Source organism: Eucalyptus grandis, chromosome 5 (genome assembly GCF_016545825.1).
Source record: "Eucalyptus grandis isolate ANBG69807.140 chromosome 5, ASM1654582v1, whole genome shotgun sequence".
In the NCBI taxonomy this organism is placed as follows: domain Eukaryota; kingdom Viridiplantae; phylum Streptophyta; class Magnoliopsida; order Myrtales; family Myrtaceae; genus Eucalyptus; species Eucalyptus grandis.
In genome coordinates this window covers 34,105,438-34,126,820 of record NC_052616.1, presented here as the reverse complement: position 1 = coordinate 34,126,820, position 21,383 = coordinate 34,105,438, and the positions used below count along the sequence as shown (strand labels likewise).

Here is a 21,383-nt window from a genome sequence, read left to right as displayed (position 1 = left end):
ATTAGATTATGTGATCATAATATATATAGGGCTTAGCATATCTCGGTTACGGCAATAATGTGGTTGGCTGATTAGTGAAGACCAGTATTTTAACGATGACCTGTATTTTTTAATGGGTCTATTAAAATATTTTGCATAAATAGGTTATGGTCTCCGTGTCCCGCTTAATTCCATATGCCTATGGATTATCCATCAAGACCATCTAAGGTAGGAGAAAGAGAGGAAAGCCTAGTCCTGAATTTGTATGGCTCTATCCATATTACTCGATTCAAAGATGATAATTGGCTAAACCGGATGTGTTTTTTTATTCAAGGCTAGGTATTGTAAATTCTATACAAGCGTTTTAGATCAATGAATTTCTTATGTGTGCTAGGAGAGTAGCTTTATAAGGGTGAAGAATACACATAATGCATAATCTCGATGAAATTACATGTATAGTGCATATATTTCACAATTTATGGGCAAGTTCAGGAATTTAATTATTTTGGTTGCTTCTTTTAGATATTGATATGGATTTTAATTGCCTGTTCTCTGATAAATCTTCTTGGCAAATATCGTGTTATGAGTTAGTCTATTCTGTGAGGATTTCAAATATTGAAGGGCATGCAAACCGGAAAAAAATATTTTGCAATTTGACCTCTTTGGTCGTTATTTTGGACAATTAATTTATGGCTTTTGTTACCCACGCAACGATTCTTAATACTCCGTGAATTTTGTGTCCTAATTTAATTTGTGCATCAAAAATTTTCCACTTGAAGATTTTGGAGTAAACAAGAGAACCAAAAGTCATGCGGTGCAATTCAACAATTCTACTTTAATGGTCAAAATCAGTTCGTGAGTTTTGTTCTACATTGTATATCGGTCCTTTTGTGAATTCCATGTTGTGATATGAACTGGGTCATGAGAATTTCAATTTAGAAGTTTCATAAATTTTTGGATTATTTACCTTATGACCGAGTAAAGAAACTCCAAATTGGATAACGATTTCTTACTATAAGACGAAATCAGCTTCCTTATCGTGTAACTCACAGCAATTTCGGTCATTTTGCAGCTTTAATGTGGCATCCGAAAATTCCAACGACCCTCAAATATGCAACAGTCACGTTTTCTTTTATCTATTGGACCGACCAACCATGCAACAAGAGAAGTCTTTGGACTTTGATCGTTTGATGGAATTCAGCCATGCATGAGGAACACGCATGCTGAATTTAAGATTAAAATTTTGAGAAATTGGACCGTGCATGAGGACCATGCATGTCTTTTCTTTGTGCGATTCGACAAGTGAGGAAATGAATTTTTATCACCATACAACTCTATCGAGTTCTTTCTCCACGCGAGAGTTTTGATCACATACTTGTACATTGTTGCCACACCGTGTGGCCATTTGAGTAGGCCGTAATTTAGCTCATGCATGTGCGGAGATTAAGGTAAATATTTGGAGAAAATTGGGCCACGCTTGGAGACCATGCGGCCACGAATTTGTTGGCCCAAGCTGCCCGAGTTTCTTTTTCTTCTTCATTCGGTCGACAGCATGGAGTCAACAAATCAAGGGATTATTGACTGAGAGGAGCCCAGCAACTGCCACGTTGCTCTCCCATTCGGTGGCCAGCACAGGAGGAAAACCGGACAAGGAGAGACACGCCTCCTCCACCTGTCCATTTCAGCTTCAGCCACTTAAATTTGTGCATGCAAAAAGTGATTAATTAGTTAATCAAAGAACAAAAGGGGGAGTTCGAATTTGAGGGGAAGAGAGAGAGTGAACCGAGCCAAACCCAGAGCAGAGAGAGAGAGAGAGAGAGAGAGGCGCGCGGGTTTGAGCTGCAAGGGAGGAAGAGAAGGATCGCCTTCTGCCCGTGCTCGAGCTGTCGCCGTCGATGTCACCCATCTTCGCCGCCGTTGAGCCGCGTTTGAGGTCCCGAGCTTCCCATTCGGTTTGTCGATTGAGCTTAGAAGTGAGGCAAGTAGAAGTTCATTAATCTATGTTATGCATGAGGTGATTATCTAGTGAAGTGCTAGTAGATTTGAGAAAACGCTGAAATGGAAACTGCATGTTGGGTTTTTGGATGATTGAGATGAAGATTGAGTGTTGTTCTGTGGAGGATCAAATGTATTGTTGTTGTGTTGTGTTGGAAGTTATTGCATGTTGCTTTTGAGTCCTGCATGTCTCAAAAATTTAGTGAAAGTTGGCTGTTTTGATTGAGCAAAGTGAAGTGATACTTGCCAAGTGAAGAAATGAGGTGTATGTTGAGATGAGTGAGCTTATGGATGAATATATGCTTTGAGCCGAGCTATGGAAGGTTTCTCTGTTAATAAGAACTTGCTGAAAGTGTTCTTAGATGCTGTGGAAGAGTCTTAAAGTGTTGTAAGATAGATTGATAGAGAAACAAATGGTTTGATTGAACTAGAAATGAAGAAAACTGTATGTACCGATTCTGTTTTAGAGAAATTTAGATAGAAAGTCTTTTTAATTGTGTTGCTCTGATTTATAACGATGAAGCTAAGGAAAGGAACCATTTTACATAATAGAACACCCATTAGATTGAGTTTGACATCTAGCTATAGCCACATGAATGTAAAAATATGAAGGTAGAAGTGAACCTATTGAAAACAGTGAACTGTTTCGTAGAGAATAGTTTGACCTGTGATGATGACTCCGTGAATTTTATGTAATTATATAGTTAGAATTAGACTTCAAACTCTTAATGAAAGTTGTAGGAAAAATCGTTAGGAATAACATATCAAAATTTGGGAACAAGCGGACAAGATTTAGTTGGTGAAACAAATTTTCTTCTGTAGGTACTGAATCTGAAAGTTACTGCAGAATTTTGAAGGAAACAGCAAACTATTACTCTTTATACACAACGAATCTGAATTAGTATACTTCATGAAATTTCTTCATTTAGATATCATTTATATCATATCAAAATTTCAGAATTTTCTGAGTTCATTTAGGGATTATTCCGAAATTTTTACTAAAACTGTGTATTGTGATGTTTGAGCTATTTTGTTCCGAATTTGCTCAATTTGTCCCAAAGGTGAATGTGTCTTGAGTTGTTATTTGACATGATGATATTGACATTCAGTATACCATGAAATATTGAGATTTGGTGAAGATTCATGGGACATCTTGTCATTGCATTGAAAAGTGTTTTGGAAATTAAGATGTTAATAGTTACCGTTGGACTCTCGGGTCAACGATGCCCCGGGAGTCGGGATGCCCAATGGTTCGAATGAGTTGATGCCCTTTAGATGCCTGGTTGTATTATGAATACATGCCCAGAGGTTTCTCTAAAAGCATCGGGATGCCCGGTTGTATGCTTGTCGGTACATAAATCCGGAGGTTAGGGGTAACCATGTCTATGGTCCCAAGTGATTCTTCGTGATGCCAGGTGGGGTGCGAGATGCCCAAATGTTTGAATGAGTCGATGCCCTTTGGATGCCCGGTTGTATTTTGAATACATGCCCGGAGGCTTATGCGATGCTAGGGATGGGTGCGGAATCCCAAAAGAATGCAAACGTTGGTCCTCTGGGGGGATAAAACTGTTTGAATGATTAAATCTGATGATTATATTAAGTGTGAGTGTGGTCTGGTTATGAGACTAAATTGTATGGTATGGAATGAGACGTATCATTACAATTTGGCCCTATGATCGGGACTTGTGTAACTGGACATAATGCATTTTGAGGGTTTTGAAATTGTACTTGCCATTGCATTGAATAATTTCATGATTTTGATGCTTGCCTATCCATTGATTACCTGTTTTTGTCTATCTTGCATGAATCTGGATATTGATGGTACTGCGTGATATAGCTTAATGAATCTTTTACTGCTGAGTGGTTGTACTCATCCCAGTAAGGGACTAACATTTCAGACTAAGTCAAGATACCTTTGCTGCCACCGCCACCAGTACATGGACCGAGTGATTGAATATGACCACGAGGAAGAGGATAGTAGAGGAATGAACTTTTGGACGCCGATACTGATCGATGAACTTTAAGTATACGACTGTTGGAAAAGATGTCGGTTATCTTTTGAAATATAGCCGAGTATAGAAGATTACGGCATTTTGGTATACCGACGAATGATGTTCATCTGGTTTAAGTAAATAAAAGTGTTCGGCTTTTATCTTATAAAAGTTTTAGTTGGTGTACATTGTCTCTAAATTTGGAATAGGGAGATGTTGGATTTTGCTTCCGCTATTATATATATATATATATATACACTGCGCAGGGACCGATCTAATTGATATAAACCCCTAGGACTTATGGACCTATTATAATTTTATGGTATCAGAGTTATATATTATCAGGTCAAGAGAAAGGCAGGTGAACTGTGGCGACCTTAGCGGATCGGGGCCGTTTGGGGGTGCCACATGTAATTTCAAATGAAATCCATTGAGGGCATCCAAAACCGAGTTTTGGGTATTTCGAGTTTCTAATTCGTAATAATTGGACCATCGTTAGGCTATTATATGCACGAACAAGCTTCGTGATGCTGTTTCCGATCTTAAAGGTTGTTTAAACAAGTGTAGTTATGAAGTTATTATGCATTTACTCAAGAATGTATTTGACCGGCTATGGAGTTATTCACAAGCTTTTTGGTTGTTGGTCTTTTGATAAATCAGAGACTTTATTTTAGATTAAAGCATTTAATCAGGATTTCATGTTATTATTTTATTATAAAATTGAAATAGAGGCATAGTTGAGCTTTAGAAGGCTTGAATTGCGGCCTTTTAACTCTGAGTTTGTAATGGATCAAGATTGGGTAAAAAATTGGGTCGAGCAACCTGGACCGAGGGGTGTATTTCTACTTTTACTTGAATGAAATCTCTTGTTTTAACAAAAAAAAAAAAAACCTGGACCGAGGTCAAAGAAGACCACGTGCACATGCAAGTCAAATTACAAATGCGGAAGAAGCACGTGTAGGCACGTGAGAACTCTTCCAACTCTGATTTCAATGCGATTTTCCGTATTGTGCTCCACGTGCCACGTCATACTTTTTGTTAAGAGTTGTACACCTGCTCCAAAAAAATAACAAAAGTAAACAATCCACCGAAGCGAAATATAATAATAAAAATAACATAATAGAAAGAACACACTAGAAAAATTATTACCGAATTTTTCTCAAAATTGAGTTACGTCTCCACGCAAAGGCATCCTACAAATCCACTAAACTTCAAAAAAAGTAAGTACATAATAATTATCTTTTCTCAAAATCAGAGTATAAAGTGATTGAGAATACTTTTGAAGAAAATATCAATTTTTTTTCTCTTTTTTCCTTATTTCTCCGTTTGCCTTGACGGCTACAACCTATTTGTAATTGATACATGAAGTGTAGCTTTTCACCTATGGCCTTGCGTAGAGGTCATGACAACCTAGTTGAGTTGAGAGCCAGGATCTACTGGGTCGGGAGTGGGCAGCTAGATTCAAGAAATGCATCAGTAAGAACAAAATTAAAGAGCCACCTAAAACAAGAGATCGAGAGATCTCTTGTGCAAGAACTTGGCGGTGGAGAAGTGGATAAAACTTACACGAGATCGGAGCTTGGGATCTACTGGGATCGACCAAGATTTGGGTCGTTGTGACCTTCGTGTAAGGCCACGTGATGGTTGCCGCCACCTAGATCACATAGTCTCGGTGACCTCCGCATGGAGGTCGTGGCATGGCGGGTCGCACAGCCCTTCATGAGGGTTGCCGTGGCTTAGATCGTGATCCCAACCCTCATCAAACCACCTACTCTTCACTGGACCGCCTGTCCTTCGCCGGCCAACTCTTCTCCTTTTTTTTGTTTTTTTTAATAACAAAAGCTTTTTCCAAATATAATTTCTCCAAATACTATTTTGCTAAAAAATACTTCATAATGGACTTTTACAGTACAATTTACCAAGCACAATTTGTAGTTTGGAAAACTCCTTTAACTCAATAACCTTTGCATTTCCCCAAAAACTTTGCCCAAAAGCCTTTCCAATGCACCAAAAAACTAGTAATTGGAACTTGTGCCTTTGCGATACTCCTCATTAATTAATACAAAGTAATACCAATAGTAGTAGTGCAGAAAGTATGCTTCTCTTTGTCTACTACCTTGGTAAATATATTAACCAGATTTTCGAGTCATCAATCTTTTGCAACTTTAACTCATTATTTTTCAATGTTGACTTGATGAAATGATAAACACCTATTTATATGTCTAGTCCTTGAGTGATGAGTTGCATTCTTTGTTGGGTGTACTGCACTTTAACTATCACTCCACAGTATACTTATTGGATGCTTTTGATTAGCTCATTCATGTGATCTTGTAACCACACGATTTCCTTGGAGGCTATAGAGTCACTACTTTTTATAGTTGAGATGTATCTCCATAAAAAAAAAGAGTAATTTGATGTATATGCTAAATATATCTATATCCATTTTAGTGCATTCTAATGCTCTTTACTCAGGTTATGCAAATATTAACTCACAACTCTTACTACCTATGCAATGTCTAGTCTTGTGCTCACCATGAAACACATCAAACTTCCCATCACTAATGCACATGGGACTGCCACTATTTAATCTTTCAAAGCTTTTGTACTTGGAGACATATCCTTGAAAAGTTTGAAATAATCCAATGGAGGAGTTGCAACTAGTTTTGCCTTATTCATGTTGAATCTTTTTAACACCTTATTCATATAATCTTTATGCGATAGCCATGATTTCTTATTTTCCTATTCTTGATTATTTTCATGCCTAAGATTTTCTTGGTCTCTTCCAAGTCTTTCATAGCTAGCTGTAATGTCAACATCTTCTTCACTTTTGCGATTCTCTTCATATTAGAGCCCATTAGTTTGATCCATATATAAAAGAGATACACTATATCATTATACCAAGATTGCACCGAGTGTGAATTGAATATGAGACCTTTGTTTGAACCCATGTTTAGAGCCATTTTAAATCCGAGTCAATGAGAATCTCTTAGAAAATGGAGTCATTCACTAGCAAAATATTTGTTTTCGAGGAACGTCACACATTTAGGTTGCATTAGAATTGAATGAGTTTCTACAAGTCAAAACTCAAAAGAAAATGCATGCAGTCTTGGTGAACAAACATCACACGTGATTTTCTTCTTGAGTGCAAATTTGTGCTTTCTTTTTATATTTGGCCTGCTTAAATATCATTTATTGTCATACATGGTTCTCATTATTGATCCATTCATTCTTTATTGCAAATTGAAATATTGGTATAAAAAGTCCATTTTTTGAGTTCTCTTCCTTAGCTAATAAAAATGTATTAAATTCATAATCTCACTCACCGGGACAAAAAACATCCGCCTAACAATTATAGGAAAAACAAATAAGAAGAACAAGCGATAATTGTGGACCACAATCAAAAGACGCGAACTTGATGAATTGCCCCAATTGACATTAAACGAATGGGCAATAGATCCCGTTGGACAAAGCACAAGCATTTCATCAATAATGTCAATAAAGTAAGGGTAGAAGTAATTTTAGCCGAACAATTTTATGTCAATAAGGATGATTGGTTAAATCAAATATGTGTTTTAAGGTTAGGTATTCTTGGCGCTATATACGAGTTTTAGATCTTTGAATTTCTTACATATGGTATCAGAGCAAATGCATATAGGTTCATAATCTAATTGATGCATACTCTTGATTTCGGAATTTCTTACATGTATAGTTCCTAGATTTCAAAGGTTTATAGGTGATTTCGGGATTTGATTTGGTAGCTTATTTTCGATATTGATATGGAATTTTAGTTACCCGTTACATGCAAAATCTTCTTTGCAAATTCCGTGCCGTAACTCGGTCTATGTAATGAGAATTTCAAAAATTGAAGGGTATGTGAACCAGAAATGATATTCTGCAATTTAATCTTTTTGCTTTTTATTTTACACAATTAATATATGGCTTTCGTTACCCATCTAATAATTCTTATACTCTCTGAATTTTGCGTCCTTCATCTGTAAAGAGTTTCACACTTGAAGATTTCGGCATGAATAAGAGAACCAAATATATGAGGTGCACTTCGACAATTTTACTTGTTAGTGCAAAAAATTAGTTAGGGGGTTCTGCTCTACGTTGAATATTTGTTTTACTCTGTTAATTTCATGTGGTGATATGATTTGGGTCGTTAGAATTTCGATCCAGCAGTTTCATAAATTTTCGGTGCAATTACCTTCTGACCGAGTACCCAAGCTTCAAATCGGATGTCTACTTCTTACTAAATGTCCAAATTCCCTTCATTATCGCATTACTCACAGCAATTTCAGTCTCTTTTGCAGCTTTAATTTCTGATTCAGGGCACCCAAATCGAGTTTAATGGTGCAAATTCCTTCTAATTGGAACGTCATTAGGCTATCAAATAAATGGTTAACCTTGGGTCCCCACATCCCATGGAATCACATCTTGAGGTAGGGCTTGTTTGAAATCGAGGGACTTATCAGGAATTAACTTATATCACTATGCTAATCTGGCCAGCAATCAACCCTAATATGGATCGTTCTACTTTGACAATGTTTAAACTTAAAAACCAAAAAGCTGTAACTGTCTCCACACGATGCAAATCATAAAGAGTCAAGGACAATTCATCCCATCAAAGCGCGCTAACACAAAACAAACATCTAAAGCCATGGATTTCGAAGATCACACACTTTTGGAAAGAAGAAAATCTCGCAGACAGAACAAGCACAAAGCTCTGTGCATAACCCGCACGCGAGCCATAGAGAACCGAAATATATGAGGTGCAATTCGACAATTTTACTTGTTAACCTTCGTGAAAAAGGGGGTATAAGCTGTCGCGTGATCTAAAGCCAGAATGGCCATACAAAGAGGAGGAGAAATGAGAGGTATACTAATAGAGTAATTTTTCTCATCAGTGACAAACGGACAGGAGTGATTATTTCACGATCTTATGCATGTGGTCAAGAAACTATATATCTTGATTCTTTTTGGGTATGTAAAAATCATATTATTCATTTCTTTTTAGAACTTTGTAGCCCAAAATGAAAACGAAATATCGTCACAAATTGATAGAAACACAGGGTTTTTTTTTTTTTTTTAATCCTTTTCATCCCTTATAATTTTAAAGTTAATGCTTTCACAAACGGCTTTCTAAGTCTAAAGGAGATCAGTCGATAGAAACAGAGAGATCTATGCAAAGATGCAATAAAAATAAAAGGTCCTGCCCATTGAACCCTCGATAATCTTTCCTGCTTCAGTACTTCCTCAACATTTTATTAACTCGTATATTTATAGATGAGGAATAAGGAAAAGCACCCTTTAGACACTATTATAGTTGTCTCATAGTCACCTAATTGATTAATTCAGTACGCATGCTCCGGTGCTAATGCTGGTGCGGGGACAGTGGTCTCATACTGTAACATGATATACTCCTCCCATAATTCATCCACAGACTGACCAAGAATAATCACGAAAAACGCATCGGAGTACAAACTCTCCCTCATTGCGTTGAGGTCCGACACGAACCCACGCCTCTTCCCGCTGCAAAACTCCAGGAAATATGCCGTCACGGCATGCCCATCGTCCCATCTGGAACCAGACCCTCTCGGCGGCCAATACTTTGATGGCCATCTCGCGTTCAACCGGATGTAGTCGGCAATGCCTGTGATAAGGCCAATGGGGGCAGTATCACTGCCTGTCCATTGCCATACGCGAGCGCTTTCGTGGTATACAATCCCCGTGAACTCGGCCTTCACGTCACCGACATATGCTTGGAGGTAGTCTGCGTCCACTCGGAATTGGTTACCGTTGTTGGTTGCGATGGTGGGGGGATATCCATTAGCAACGAAGCTCTCGATGATCGCAAGCACCGTGGAGTAGCCTCTTCCCCCACCGTTGCTTTGATTGAACGTCTCCAAGACGAAGTCAGAAGCGGTTGATAAAGTTTCCACAGCGAATTCAGATCCGATCTCATCCTTGAATCTGTTGCAGGGGGTGTTGGAGGTGTTGTCAAGGACCACACAGATAAAGTCTCGAGCTTCTTGTGTTGGTTTCAGAGCAACGAAGACAAAAATGAAGAGAAGAAAGAGCTTCAAAGGTCTCATTCTGAGAAGATGTAATGTATCAGATTGTGACGAGGTTTATGCAATCTCTTGTGTCTGCTCGTGGAGTATATATATAAGGTAGACACGAGATCTATTCATTTAATGTAGTTGACTGTTGCAACTGCACATGCTGTAGTGATTGTCGCCATCGCAGTATGTTTCTATCCCAGAAGTGGAGTACAAAGTGCGTTTATTAAGATCGCTTGGAATCATGAAAATTTTCAAAAAGCGAAAAACTGAATAATTAATCTGAAAAATATAAAAGAACTAGACTTGTCCCATGTGCTGAGATGACAAAAGAGACTAAATACGGGCTAAGTCAATGAGTTGGTAGAGTGGAACCATCTATTTTGGCCACTTATGTCAATGAGATTTCATTCTTAGAACACTTGAGTTTACCGTGTCAAGATAGACATAAATGCAATCAATTTAAGCAATATGCCTGTATTACAAAGAAAATCAACATGGCTCTAGATTGGTATGATTTTGATAAGCATTCAAGCACATGATCCCCATAGGTGCAATTCGTCCTAACAAAATTTATGCCTAGAGGAATTATAAGAGATGGAAGGGCATAACTCTTTATTTATTTATTTATTTATTCTTTTATAGTCAAGAAGACCCAATTCAAAGGAATAGTCCCTCCATCCCACTATTGTCACATAGGAGTGACCCAAGAAAAGTGCTTTTTGTTGATTCATGTGCATATACATAATCATATGCTTCTCGAGTACTTTTATGAGGTGAATCATTTCGATCAACTAATATGTTATTAGGCATAAATTGAGTAATTGTCAATATAAAAGGTACAGAGGTATTTTTAATTTTTTATTGGTGGATGGGTATTGTGGAGCAATATTCATGAAATAATAAAACAAGTCCGTTTTCCCGATTGACAAAAAAAAAAAATGGCCATCTTACTTGAAATGGTCGATTTGTATATAGGAAATTATCTCATCAAGAGATTGCACCAAGTACAATTTGAATATGAGACCTCATCTTGAATCTAGGTTTAGAGCTATTTCAATTCCGAGTCAGTTAGAATTTCTTGGAAAATGGAGCCATTTCACTAGCAAATGATCTGTTTTCTTACTCGAGTAACCAACATCACACATGTAGATTGCATTAGCATTGAATGAGTTTCAACTAGTCAAAGACTCATGATATAATATGCATACAGTTTTGATGAACACCACACACGATTTTCTTGATACAAAAATGCATTCTATTTGAAATATCTCTCATCCCACTTTTCCTTCTTCTTTTTTTTTGGGTCGTCTCCTATCCCCACTAGATTAGGTGGAATTTAGTGGCGTAATGCATGAAATTATAGTACCAAAAATGCAGCGTAGGAAAATTAAGGGGGTTGTATCATTTTGCAAATTAAATAATGGGTAAAAAAAAAAAGGAATTTTGAGTTCTCTTGCTAAGCTAATAATGGCCGAAAGAAGAAGAAGAAGAAGAAGTGATAATTGGGGGACCACAATCGAAAGACAGAAACGTTGATGGACCGGTCCAATTGACATTGAGCAAAAGGGGAAAAGATCCGGTTAGATAAAGCACGAACATTTCATAAGTAGGTGTCTATATTGCAAGGGTAGAACTAAGTTTAGCCATAGATTTTTAAGGTTCTATTGTATTATATTATAATGAGAAATGGTTTTATATTAATACATTAACTAAAGAGCGACAAATTACGTATCAATTGTCAAATAATATTATTTTTCTTGGTGCAACAACAAAATAGTTATCTTTTGTACGAAGCAATTTTTTATATTGGATGAGATTTTACACACAAAAAAAGCTTACTGAAATTATAAACCTTAACTATCAAATGCATTTTAATCACAAATCTTTCATTTTATACTATCAAGTCTAAATCTTTATAAGAGTAATTATAATATCCACCTTTAGTGTAAACAAAATTTGCACAAGCTATGCAAATCTACCATTGATTTAAAAGATCGAATGGTTTAATCCTCAAATCAAGAGCGGATAAAATCCGTCGTCTAAAATTTCATTTACACTGGCAGTATATTTTATATTATCCATCGCTCTTTATTTTCTTCTCTTCCTTCTAGAATTATCTAAACAATTTCTTTATTTATTTATTTTTTTTTTTAGAATCTACTTTTATAGTCAGAGTGATCCAATTACCAAGAGAAAGTATAAAAAAGAAAGACATTTAAAATACATGAGTAATCGCATTAAAAAGGAGTAGTCCCTCGTCCTAATGCTATCGTGCGCTTCTTGAGGCATTTTTTATGTTTAAGTTCTTGAACCATCTCTATCAACCTGATATGTTGTTATTAGACATAAATGAAAACAATTGTCAATAAAAAGGGAATGGAGCTATTTTAACGTTTAATTGATGAACGAGTATTCTTGAGCACTCTTTATGAAGCAAAGAGTGAATTTCTATTTTCCTAATCCACCAAAAAATTGGCAATTCATATATAGTCAATAACTTCATTAGGAGATTGCACTAAATACAAATTGAATATGAGACCACGTACTGAGTCTAAATTTAAAATCAATTCAATTTCAGGCAATCTTTTGGAAAATGGAGCCATTTTACCCGCAAAAGATTGGTATTCTTATTGGAAGAACAAACATCACACATGGAGGTTGCGCTAGGAGGAACAAACACCGCACATTTAGGTTGCACTAGCATTAAATGAGTTTCTGTTTTATGTATCCAAAATTCTTATCCCATGTTGATTAGGTTGGATTCAGTGACGAAATGCATAAATTACAAACCACAGTATTTTAACCCCCAAAAATTAACAGTACCAAAATGGCAGTAGGAAATCAAGATATTGCTGGTATAGCATGTTGCAAATTAAATATTGATATAAAAAGTCAAAATCATTGGTTATGTTTCTTCAAAAAATGTTTCTTAGAAGTTTTATACATTTAGTATAAAATGCAATCTAATAGTAAATCATTCATTTGACACTATCCAGTGCAAAGGAAAAAAAAATACACAAGCAACATAAACTCACTATTAATTTAAGAGAACCGGCAATTATAATCCTCAAATTTATGGGGGATAAGCTCTATTGTGTAAAATTTTCTTTACATTGGTTGTGTATGCTCTAATTTTCCTCTTTTTAAAATGGGATGAAGTTTAATGGGTATTGGTACTATAAATTGCTCGAGTGATAGCATTAGAGATTTAAATGTACAAGACAATTGAGAAGTGATAACCAAATTGACTAGAATGTACTATTAGGGGAATAAAAACTTAGAATTTGGTTGCACTATTTGAAAAGTTCATAACCCATTGGCAACAAAAAAAGGCTTATTCCTTGACTCATAAAAATTTCAAACTTATAATATGCTTTTTATCTATTTGTTTTCTGAAAAATACAAATATAAATCTGTGCTTCCTTTGATATCATTTGGTCTTTTCATTTTTTAAGGGGTCAAGTTTGTAATTTAAAAAAATTAGTGGGGCCAAAGTCTACGAAAGAGATAAATAGATATTGCATGTAAAAATTTACAGATATATAATATGAAATATAACAATTTGAGACCCCACTCAAATGAGAGTCGCGTTGTCTTTCGATCTAGTTCAAATGTTCATTGGTTAGTAAAGTCTAGTTGGGTTTTCTCTGGGCTAAATCAGAAGTTTGCGCAGCTATGGTCATGTTTGACGATATCTCAGCAATTGTTTCCGCTAGTCACTAGGTCGTGTGAAGGTTTGTCGATAGTGCAGCTGTGACTGCACAGTGGTTCAGATGCTACGAAGAGCGTCGGGGTACCGTCATGGGCTCCATCAAAGAGGAATTGCTAGAGCCCATGTCAAGCGTTGGGAGGGACAAAGGGAGATTTGTTGACATTAGTTGGGTCTGTTCATTTCGGGGAACTAGGGAGGAGGATGGTGGTGGTTTTTTGGGCTCCTTATGGGACAATTGAGGCTTCTTCGATGAGATCCGACCCATCAGGTAGTAAACTAACAGGTGTGCTTGTGTATGTTGTATCCTAGAATTGAAGTTCTAAGTTTTTTTCATGGCCAATTGGATGCAATTTAAAAGGCGAAGTTTGATACCAGTTATGGATATTGCACTTGGCAAATTACATATATACTACCTTGGCTTTATGCCACGCATGGTACATAGAGAAGGAGAAACATGAAAATTTAAGTACAACGAAGAACTCATTCTAACACTATTAGTAAAATGTATTAATATGAACTTTGTATTACGATATTTATATATTAAAATGTCCATTCATCCAATAAATTACATTTGTAAAATAGTTGACAATGGTCTTATAAAACTTTCCATGGTGCCAAAGTACGGGATTCGAAATTTTATGCTCAAATCTCTTGGGGTCTCTTTCCTATAACATATTTCAGTCCTTTAGTGTTAGATAAAATCAGAGCCTACGAGTAAGAATGTTACAACCGTTAAATATTAAAATATGTCTTCATTTACAAACTTCATCATGTTTATATTAGATGTTATTTATCCATTTTGCGGCGATTCCTTTTTGTTCTTTATTGCAATTTTAATCATACTATTTATAGAGCTTTCTAGCTCAATTTTCTTTTAAAATCCAGAATGATGTCCAATAAAATAATTTTGTGGCCTTTTTATTTTCTAAAGATACTTAAATAGGCCAAGTGCGGAAAAAAAACACAACTTTTTTTTGTGACTGTATTACGACCTTTCTCATGTACTAACAAAAGCGCAACATTCATTTTCCCTTTGTAACACAACCTTTCAATTATACAAAAAGAAAAAAAAATGCACATTGGTTAACCTATGTGACCAAAATCACATCTATTAGTATTTGGTCCATAACCGGAATATATAGACCTCTATCCGTAAGATCCAATTTTGGAAAAACAATTTCTGTACTTCTTTTAGGAGGAGGGAATTTTTTATTTATTTAGAGAAAATAAAGTGATTTGAGTATCGAGAAGATACCATGAAATCCACATTAAGATGGAGGTGGACTGTAATTGAGGGATTGAGGTACGCTGGTACAAGACATTACTCGTTGTCAATGTAGAGTGAGTCTGGTAGGCTAACACGTGCACATAATAGTAGAGAGAGAATGGATGGATTACTAAAGAATGCTACTCTTTTGTCATAGTAATAACATTTCATGCAATTTTCGGGTAAGTATGAAGGCCTGTGTTACATATGTCTTTGTGGTAAAAGAGAAATTTCAATTAAGAGTCTCAAGTGGGATTATTTTCTTAAAAGAGGGTCTAGAGTAAATCATGTTTCAAAAAATGGCCTGAAGTGGCCAAATCAATCTCTAATAAGGGTCTAGGCTCACTGGGGGGCCATTTCCGACGACTTGAATGGGGTAATTTTGGTCAAAATCTGCCATTGGATAAAAAATTGAAGAAAATCCCCAAATGATTTTCTATTTTTCACATTTTCTTCCTCTCCCTCGTTGCTCTCGCCTGATCCTTGGCCATGCCACTCCCAGTCTTCGCCACTCACCTGATCCTCGTCACTCGTCGCCCGCTCCTCGCGAGCTTCAGACCACCGTTCATCATTCACCGTTCACCGCCGGCTCTTCTTTCCCAGGTTCATCGTCCACAATCTTTAAGTCGTCCACGAGCTTCAAGTCCGTTGTCTCGTCTGCAAGCTTCATTCAATTTCAGTTGAAGTCAGTGTCGTTCGTATCGGTGCAGTCCGTTAAAGGGAAAGCTATCGTAGCTTGTTGAAACAACACATCACCTAGGTATGGGCATGTCGTGGAACATTGGCACTGAGACTCTCTTCCCAAACCCGAATGTCTGTTCCAATCACAGTCAAAAAGCCTGCTACTCTTAATTATCTTGTTGCAATGTTGTTTTCTCTGGTGGAGTAACTTTCCAGCTTTCGAAGAATGCTGGTGGAACAGCAATCTGGGCTTTGCCATGATTGTAGTTGGGGGAATCATTAGGAGGTTGGCGATTAGAACTGCTGGGGGGCGTTCACGTTTGATCAAAATTCATTATGAGGATCATCACAAGCTTTTAGCTTATGGAATCTATCAGTTCATCCGTCATCCTGGATATTGAGAATTCTTCATTTGGTCGATTGGGACTCACATAATACCGTGCAATCCCGTGTTCATGTTTGCGTTCACAACACAAGTTTGGCACTTATTTGCAGCACGGTCACCTTATGAAGAGTTTTTGCCGAGACAATTCTTCGAGCAAGAGGATGAGGAATATGAGCAAACTATCTTTTGGGGGTTCCATTTGTGAAGTGAGTTCCGCATCTAAAGGTCTCAGGGAAGAGTGCAGCATCCTAGATTCAGTTCATGTTGTCTATTGGAGGCCTCAATGCAGCTACTTGGATTGGATTTAACAATGTTTATGCATCTATTTGTTAGATGAAACTCTGAGCCCTCCATCTATAGATTGGACTATTTATAAGTTGTAAAGCATAATTTTACAAATTGAGAAATCATCTTCGCTCAGCATGTTTGTTTTGAAAATTTTTGTGCAGACTTAACTTTCTGCATGAAGGCTTGTCATTCTTGTTACTAATTATCTCTTTAGTTATGGTTATGTAGCATTCACAACATGCTTTGTATTGATTTATCAAAATGGCAAGGTGATGGAATGGTTGAGTGGTACATGTTCTAATTTCCCAAATAAAATCTTTCGTTGCTGTTCATTGATGTCTGTTAACTCTACAATATTCACGTGGTTGTTAATTTTCGTTTTCTCTTGGTTTTCTTGCTTATTCGGAGCAAGTAGAACTATGTGGCAAGTTTTTCATATTCGATCTGCTAATTACTAAATGAAGTTCCATAATTTGCTTTAGTGGCGTTATTCAATTTTCAAGCAATTGTCGTCACTTCTTTGAAAGCTCAATGGAATGCCAATCTACACTCATTGGTCAGTACACTATTTTGTATATTAACGACAGCCCAGGATGAACAACTAACCAGTAGACATGTGCCGGCAACTTCGTAAATTTTAGTTTGAGCTGTTCGATTGTTTCCTGTCCTAAACCAGCAAAAATTCCATTGTTCACTCAATTCAAACCAATTTTGTCTCTAGCATGCACCAAAGGGAAAACTATTTTGCATATGGAAACATAACATCTGTGATAGCAAACTATTTCATAGTTGAAGGTAAAACTGGTTCAAAAGATCAGTAATAAGCGCAAAATATCATTTTTTTTTTTGGAATATGAAGATGAAAACTGACAGTCGCATGAGTCTTGACACCCTTCGACAAAAAAAAATATGTATATATAGGTCAAGTCCATGACAATTTCGTGTGAAAAACTTGACGAAGAGCAATGCAGTCGAGGATGAGCTTGTCATGGGGTGGCCAACAATCTTTGATTCCTGGAGCATCTGAGAACTCCTTCATCCATGCAAATAGAAATGGAAGCCTCTCACCTTCAACCACTTTGATACTGAAAATCTCCTCAAAGACTCTAAGTAGATGTCCAACAATCCAATTGTGATGTCCAGATATTCAATGGTGTCTCCGCTGAAAATTTCTTCCTCAAAGCTCTTCCTCCAGCTTCTACAGGTGCTCACTTCCCTCTACAAGAGCAACTTCCTGCTCTTTGCCTTCACTTAAGAATTTCTTCTGTCAAAGCTCCTTCAGCTTCTGCAGGTGCTCACTTCCCTCTGCAAGAGCAACTTCTAGTTCCTTGCCTTTAGTTAAGAATTTCTTCCCTCAAAGCTCTTCCTCCAGCTTCTGTAGGTGCTCACTTCCCTCTGCAAGAACAACTTCCTGCTCTTTGCCTTCACTTATAAAAGCAGTCGATATTGATGTAATATTTCATGACATGCCACAGCTTGAGCCGCAAGTCTTCCAGTGACTGCAAAATTCATTAGACAGAGTGGTCTCTTGTCCATCAGAAGTATAGGAAGTCCAGTGAAGAATTCATCCCCTCCTGCAGATTACCACGAAAGCATTAATCAGAGAAGTTGATACCTAGCTTACTGACAATAACAAAGTCCAATTACTAACTTAAGGATGCCATAAAAATCACCAAAGAAGAAGAATTTGGACCTCGTTTTCTGCAATGTCCAAAACCCGCAACTCAAGCTTTTGTCCTCACAGCTCCAAAACATTAGTAGTCACTAATCTTACTGTTAAATTCACTAATGAGCACATCTGCCGCATGAACAAACAGTTCATAGATCACAACGAGAAAAGCCAGCCATTGAAGTTTGAAGTCAGAGGACAGAACAAAAGCTTTTGCTAGAGCAACGCTGGTGCAAGGCAATCCCAACTTTGCCCCAGAGGAGAACCCTCCTCGCCAGCTTGGATCAATTTTTCGGGGAAGGGCATTAGGGGGAATGGAAATTCCTTTCTTTTGGGATTGCGCATGAATAGACTGAGGAGCATCGAAGAGAGGATCGGAACTTGGGTCTTTCACGATAATTGCTCGCGCAAGAGGAGCAGGCTTTGTGACTGTAATTTGAAGAGAGGCATTCGGGTTTGGGAGTAGAGCCTTAGGGCCATTGGTGAACATGCCTAGGTGACGCGTTGTTTCAATAAGCTACGATAGCTTTCCCTTTAACGGACTGCACCGATATGAACGACACTGACTTCGATTGAAAGTGAGTGAAGCTTGCAGACGAGACGACGGAGTTGAAGCTCATGGGCGACTTAAAGATTGTGGACGATGAATCTAGGAAAGAAGAGCCGACGGTGAACAGCTAATGACGGACTGAAGTTCGCAAGGAGCGGGCGAGGAGTGACGAGGATCGGGTGAGCCGCGAAGACCCGAGTGGCACAGCTGACGACTAGGCAGGCAGTGGAGATTGGGAGCGGTACGGCCGAGGAACAGGCGAGAGCAATAGGGGAGAGGAAGGAAGAGAACGTGAAAAATAAAAATTACCACCTGGCCAAGCTGCCGGAAACGGCCTCCGGTGAGCCTAAGTCCTTATTTGAGACTGATTTGACCACTTCAAATCATTTTTTGAAACATAATCCACTCTAAGCCTTCTTTTGAGAAAATGATCCAACTTCGGGCTCTTAATTGAAATTTTCCCTTGTTAAAATGTTGCGTAATTTTTTTTTTTTTTTGGTGGTATGTGGCCTGCTTAAATATCATTTATTTATTTATTCATTCTTTTATTGCAAATTGAATTATTTGTATGAAAAGTCGAATTTTTGAGTTCTCTTCCTAAGCTAATAAAATTGTAATATATTCATAATCTCACTCGCCGGGGGCAAAAAAACCGCCTAATACTAGTAGGCAAAAACCAAAAATGAAAAACAAGTAATAACTGTGGACCACCATCGAAGGACAAAAACGTTGATGAATCGACCTACTTTACATTAAACAAATGGGCAAAAGATCCGGTCGGACAAAGCACGAGCATTTCATCCGTGATGTCAATAGAGCAAGGGTATGAGCAATTTTAGCCGTAAAATTTTATGTTTTCATAATATCATACTATAATGAGGCAAGCTTTTATATAAATGAAATAACTAAAGCACGACAATATGAAATAATATTTGGTATGATTGGATGCGTTTTAATGAAAAAAAAATATCATAGGAAGCTCTGGACTTTATGTATAAAATGCAATCTAATTATTAATTATTCATTTGATACTATCAAATTTTAATCTTTTTAAAAGTAATCATAGGATGCACTTTGAGTGTAAAAAAAAAAAAAGTCTACCCAAGTTGCCCAATCCCAACGTTGATTTAAGAGAATGAGTAGTAATAATCTTCAAACCAAGGGCCTTTGTGTAACCATTACACACAAGTTTATTGTTCCTTTTTCTAAATGTGACAAAGTTTATTGGGTATTAGTAGAGTAATTTGTTCAAGTAACAGTGTCTGAGATATAAATATGCAAGAAATGGAGAAGTGATGATCATATAGTTGCATTACTTAAAAAAAATTGTAACTAATTGGCAAGAAAAAAGGCTTATCACTCAACTGCATTCCATACATAAAAATTTCGTGTTTTTAATATGCTTTCTATCATTTTTTTTCTAATTCAAATATAAATTTTAAATTTTTAAAATTTTAAATTTTTTTTAATGTTGTTTTGTCTTTTCATATTATAATGGGTCAAGATTATAATATGGAAGTGGGGCTGAAGTCTACAAAGAGGCCAAACATACAATGCATACAAAAATTCATAGATGTATTTTAACAAAATTAAAAATTCAAGACTCTACTCGAAAAAGAGATGCTCCATTCATGGATCTAGTTTAGATGTTCACATATAAATCAAGTTTCATTGGGTTGTATTTGGGTTAGATCAAAAGTTTGTACAGTTGTGATCATGATCGAGGATATGTCAGCTATTGTTTCCAACGCCATCAACTTGGCATCTTCACTGGCAGCGCGGAGGTCTGACGGTGGCATGGCCCCGGCCATTTTAATCGTTGGGAGGGAGCAGCAGGACTTTGTTGACATTAGTCGGGTCTTTCAGGGAGATGGGGAGGAGGCATGGTGGTGGTGTATTGGGCTTGTTTCGGGGTGGGGCCTGTATGATCAAGCTTTTTCTCAAGCGAGATCCAACCCATCAAGTAGAGGACTGAAGTCGTGCTTCTTGATGTATCCTGGAATTGAAATCCTAACTATTTATCGTGGCCAGTTGGACAAGGAAGGGTTTGATACAAGTGAATTTATTGCGCTTTCAATTTACATATATACTGGCTTGGCTAACCGTGCCATGCATGGCAAATAGAAAAAGAAAAGCATGAAACTTGAGTGATTTTACTATAATGAAGAACTTATTCTAAAATTATCAGTAAGACGTACTGATATGAGCCCCTTCTTACGATAGTTAAATATTAAAATGCCCATTCATTTGATAACTTGCGCCTCTATGATTGTTGACAATGATTTTATAAAACTTTTCATGTGATAAAGTAGGAAATCCAATATTGTGCACTCAAATCTCTTTCGAATCACATGTTTCTACCCTTTAGTGTTCTAAAAAATCCTAATCTATGAGTAAGGGAGAGTGTTCCAACTTTTAAAATTGAAATATGCTCTCATCCCCAAAATTCCTCATATTTGTATAAGACAGTTTTCATCAATTTCATGATATCTCACATAAAGAGAAAGTGATTTGTTTTCATTTATTTCTCTTCTTGATTGTAATTTTGATCATGCTATTTATTGAGTTTGAATTTTTATTTTCTAAAGATACTTAACCAGGTCAAATACAAAAAATACAAATTTTCATCACTATGACCATTTGAACACAACCTTTCAAAGGTACGAAAAAGATGCACAACATTTTTGGTCCATAACTGGAAAGTCTAGACCTTTATCCGAAAGGTCCTATTTTGGAAAAAATAATTTCGTGTACTTCATTAAGGAGGATTTTTTTTATAGAGAAAATAAAGTGATTTTACT

The 21,383-nt window shown here is 36.9% G+C and overlaps 1 protein-coding gene across 1 annotated transcript; it reads right to left on the bottom strand.

Moving 5' to 3' along the window:
* Positions 1-9,319: 9,319 nt before the first annotated feature.
* LOC104447008 lies at positions 9,320-10,060 on the bottom strand. The gene has a single exon (XM_010060793.2). The coding sequence runs from the start codon at positions 10,058-10,060 to the stop codon at positions 9,320-9,322; it is 741 nt and encodes a 246-aa protein (XP_010059095.2).
* Between the last annotated feature and the right edge of the window lie 11,323 nt (positions 10,061-21,383).

Excerpts from the sequence above, each read along its gene's own strand:
- LOC104447008 (XM_010060793.2), bottom strand. The coding sequence starts at position 10,060 with ATGAGACCTTTGAAGCTCTTTCTTCTCTTCATTTTTGTCTTCGTTGCT.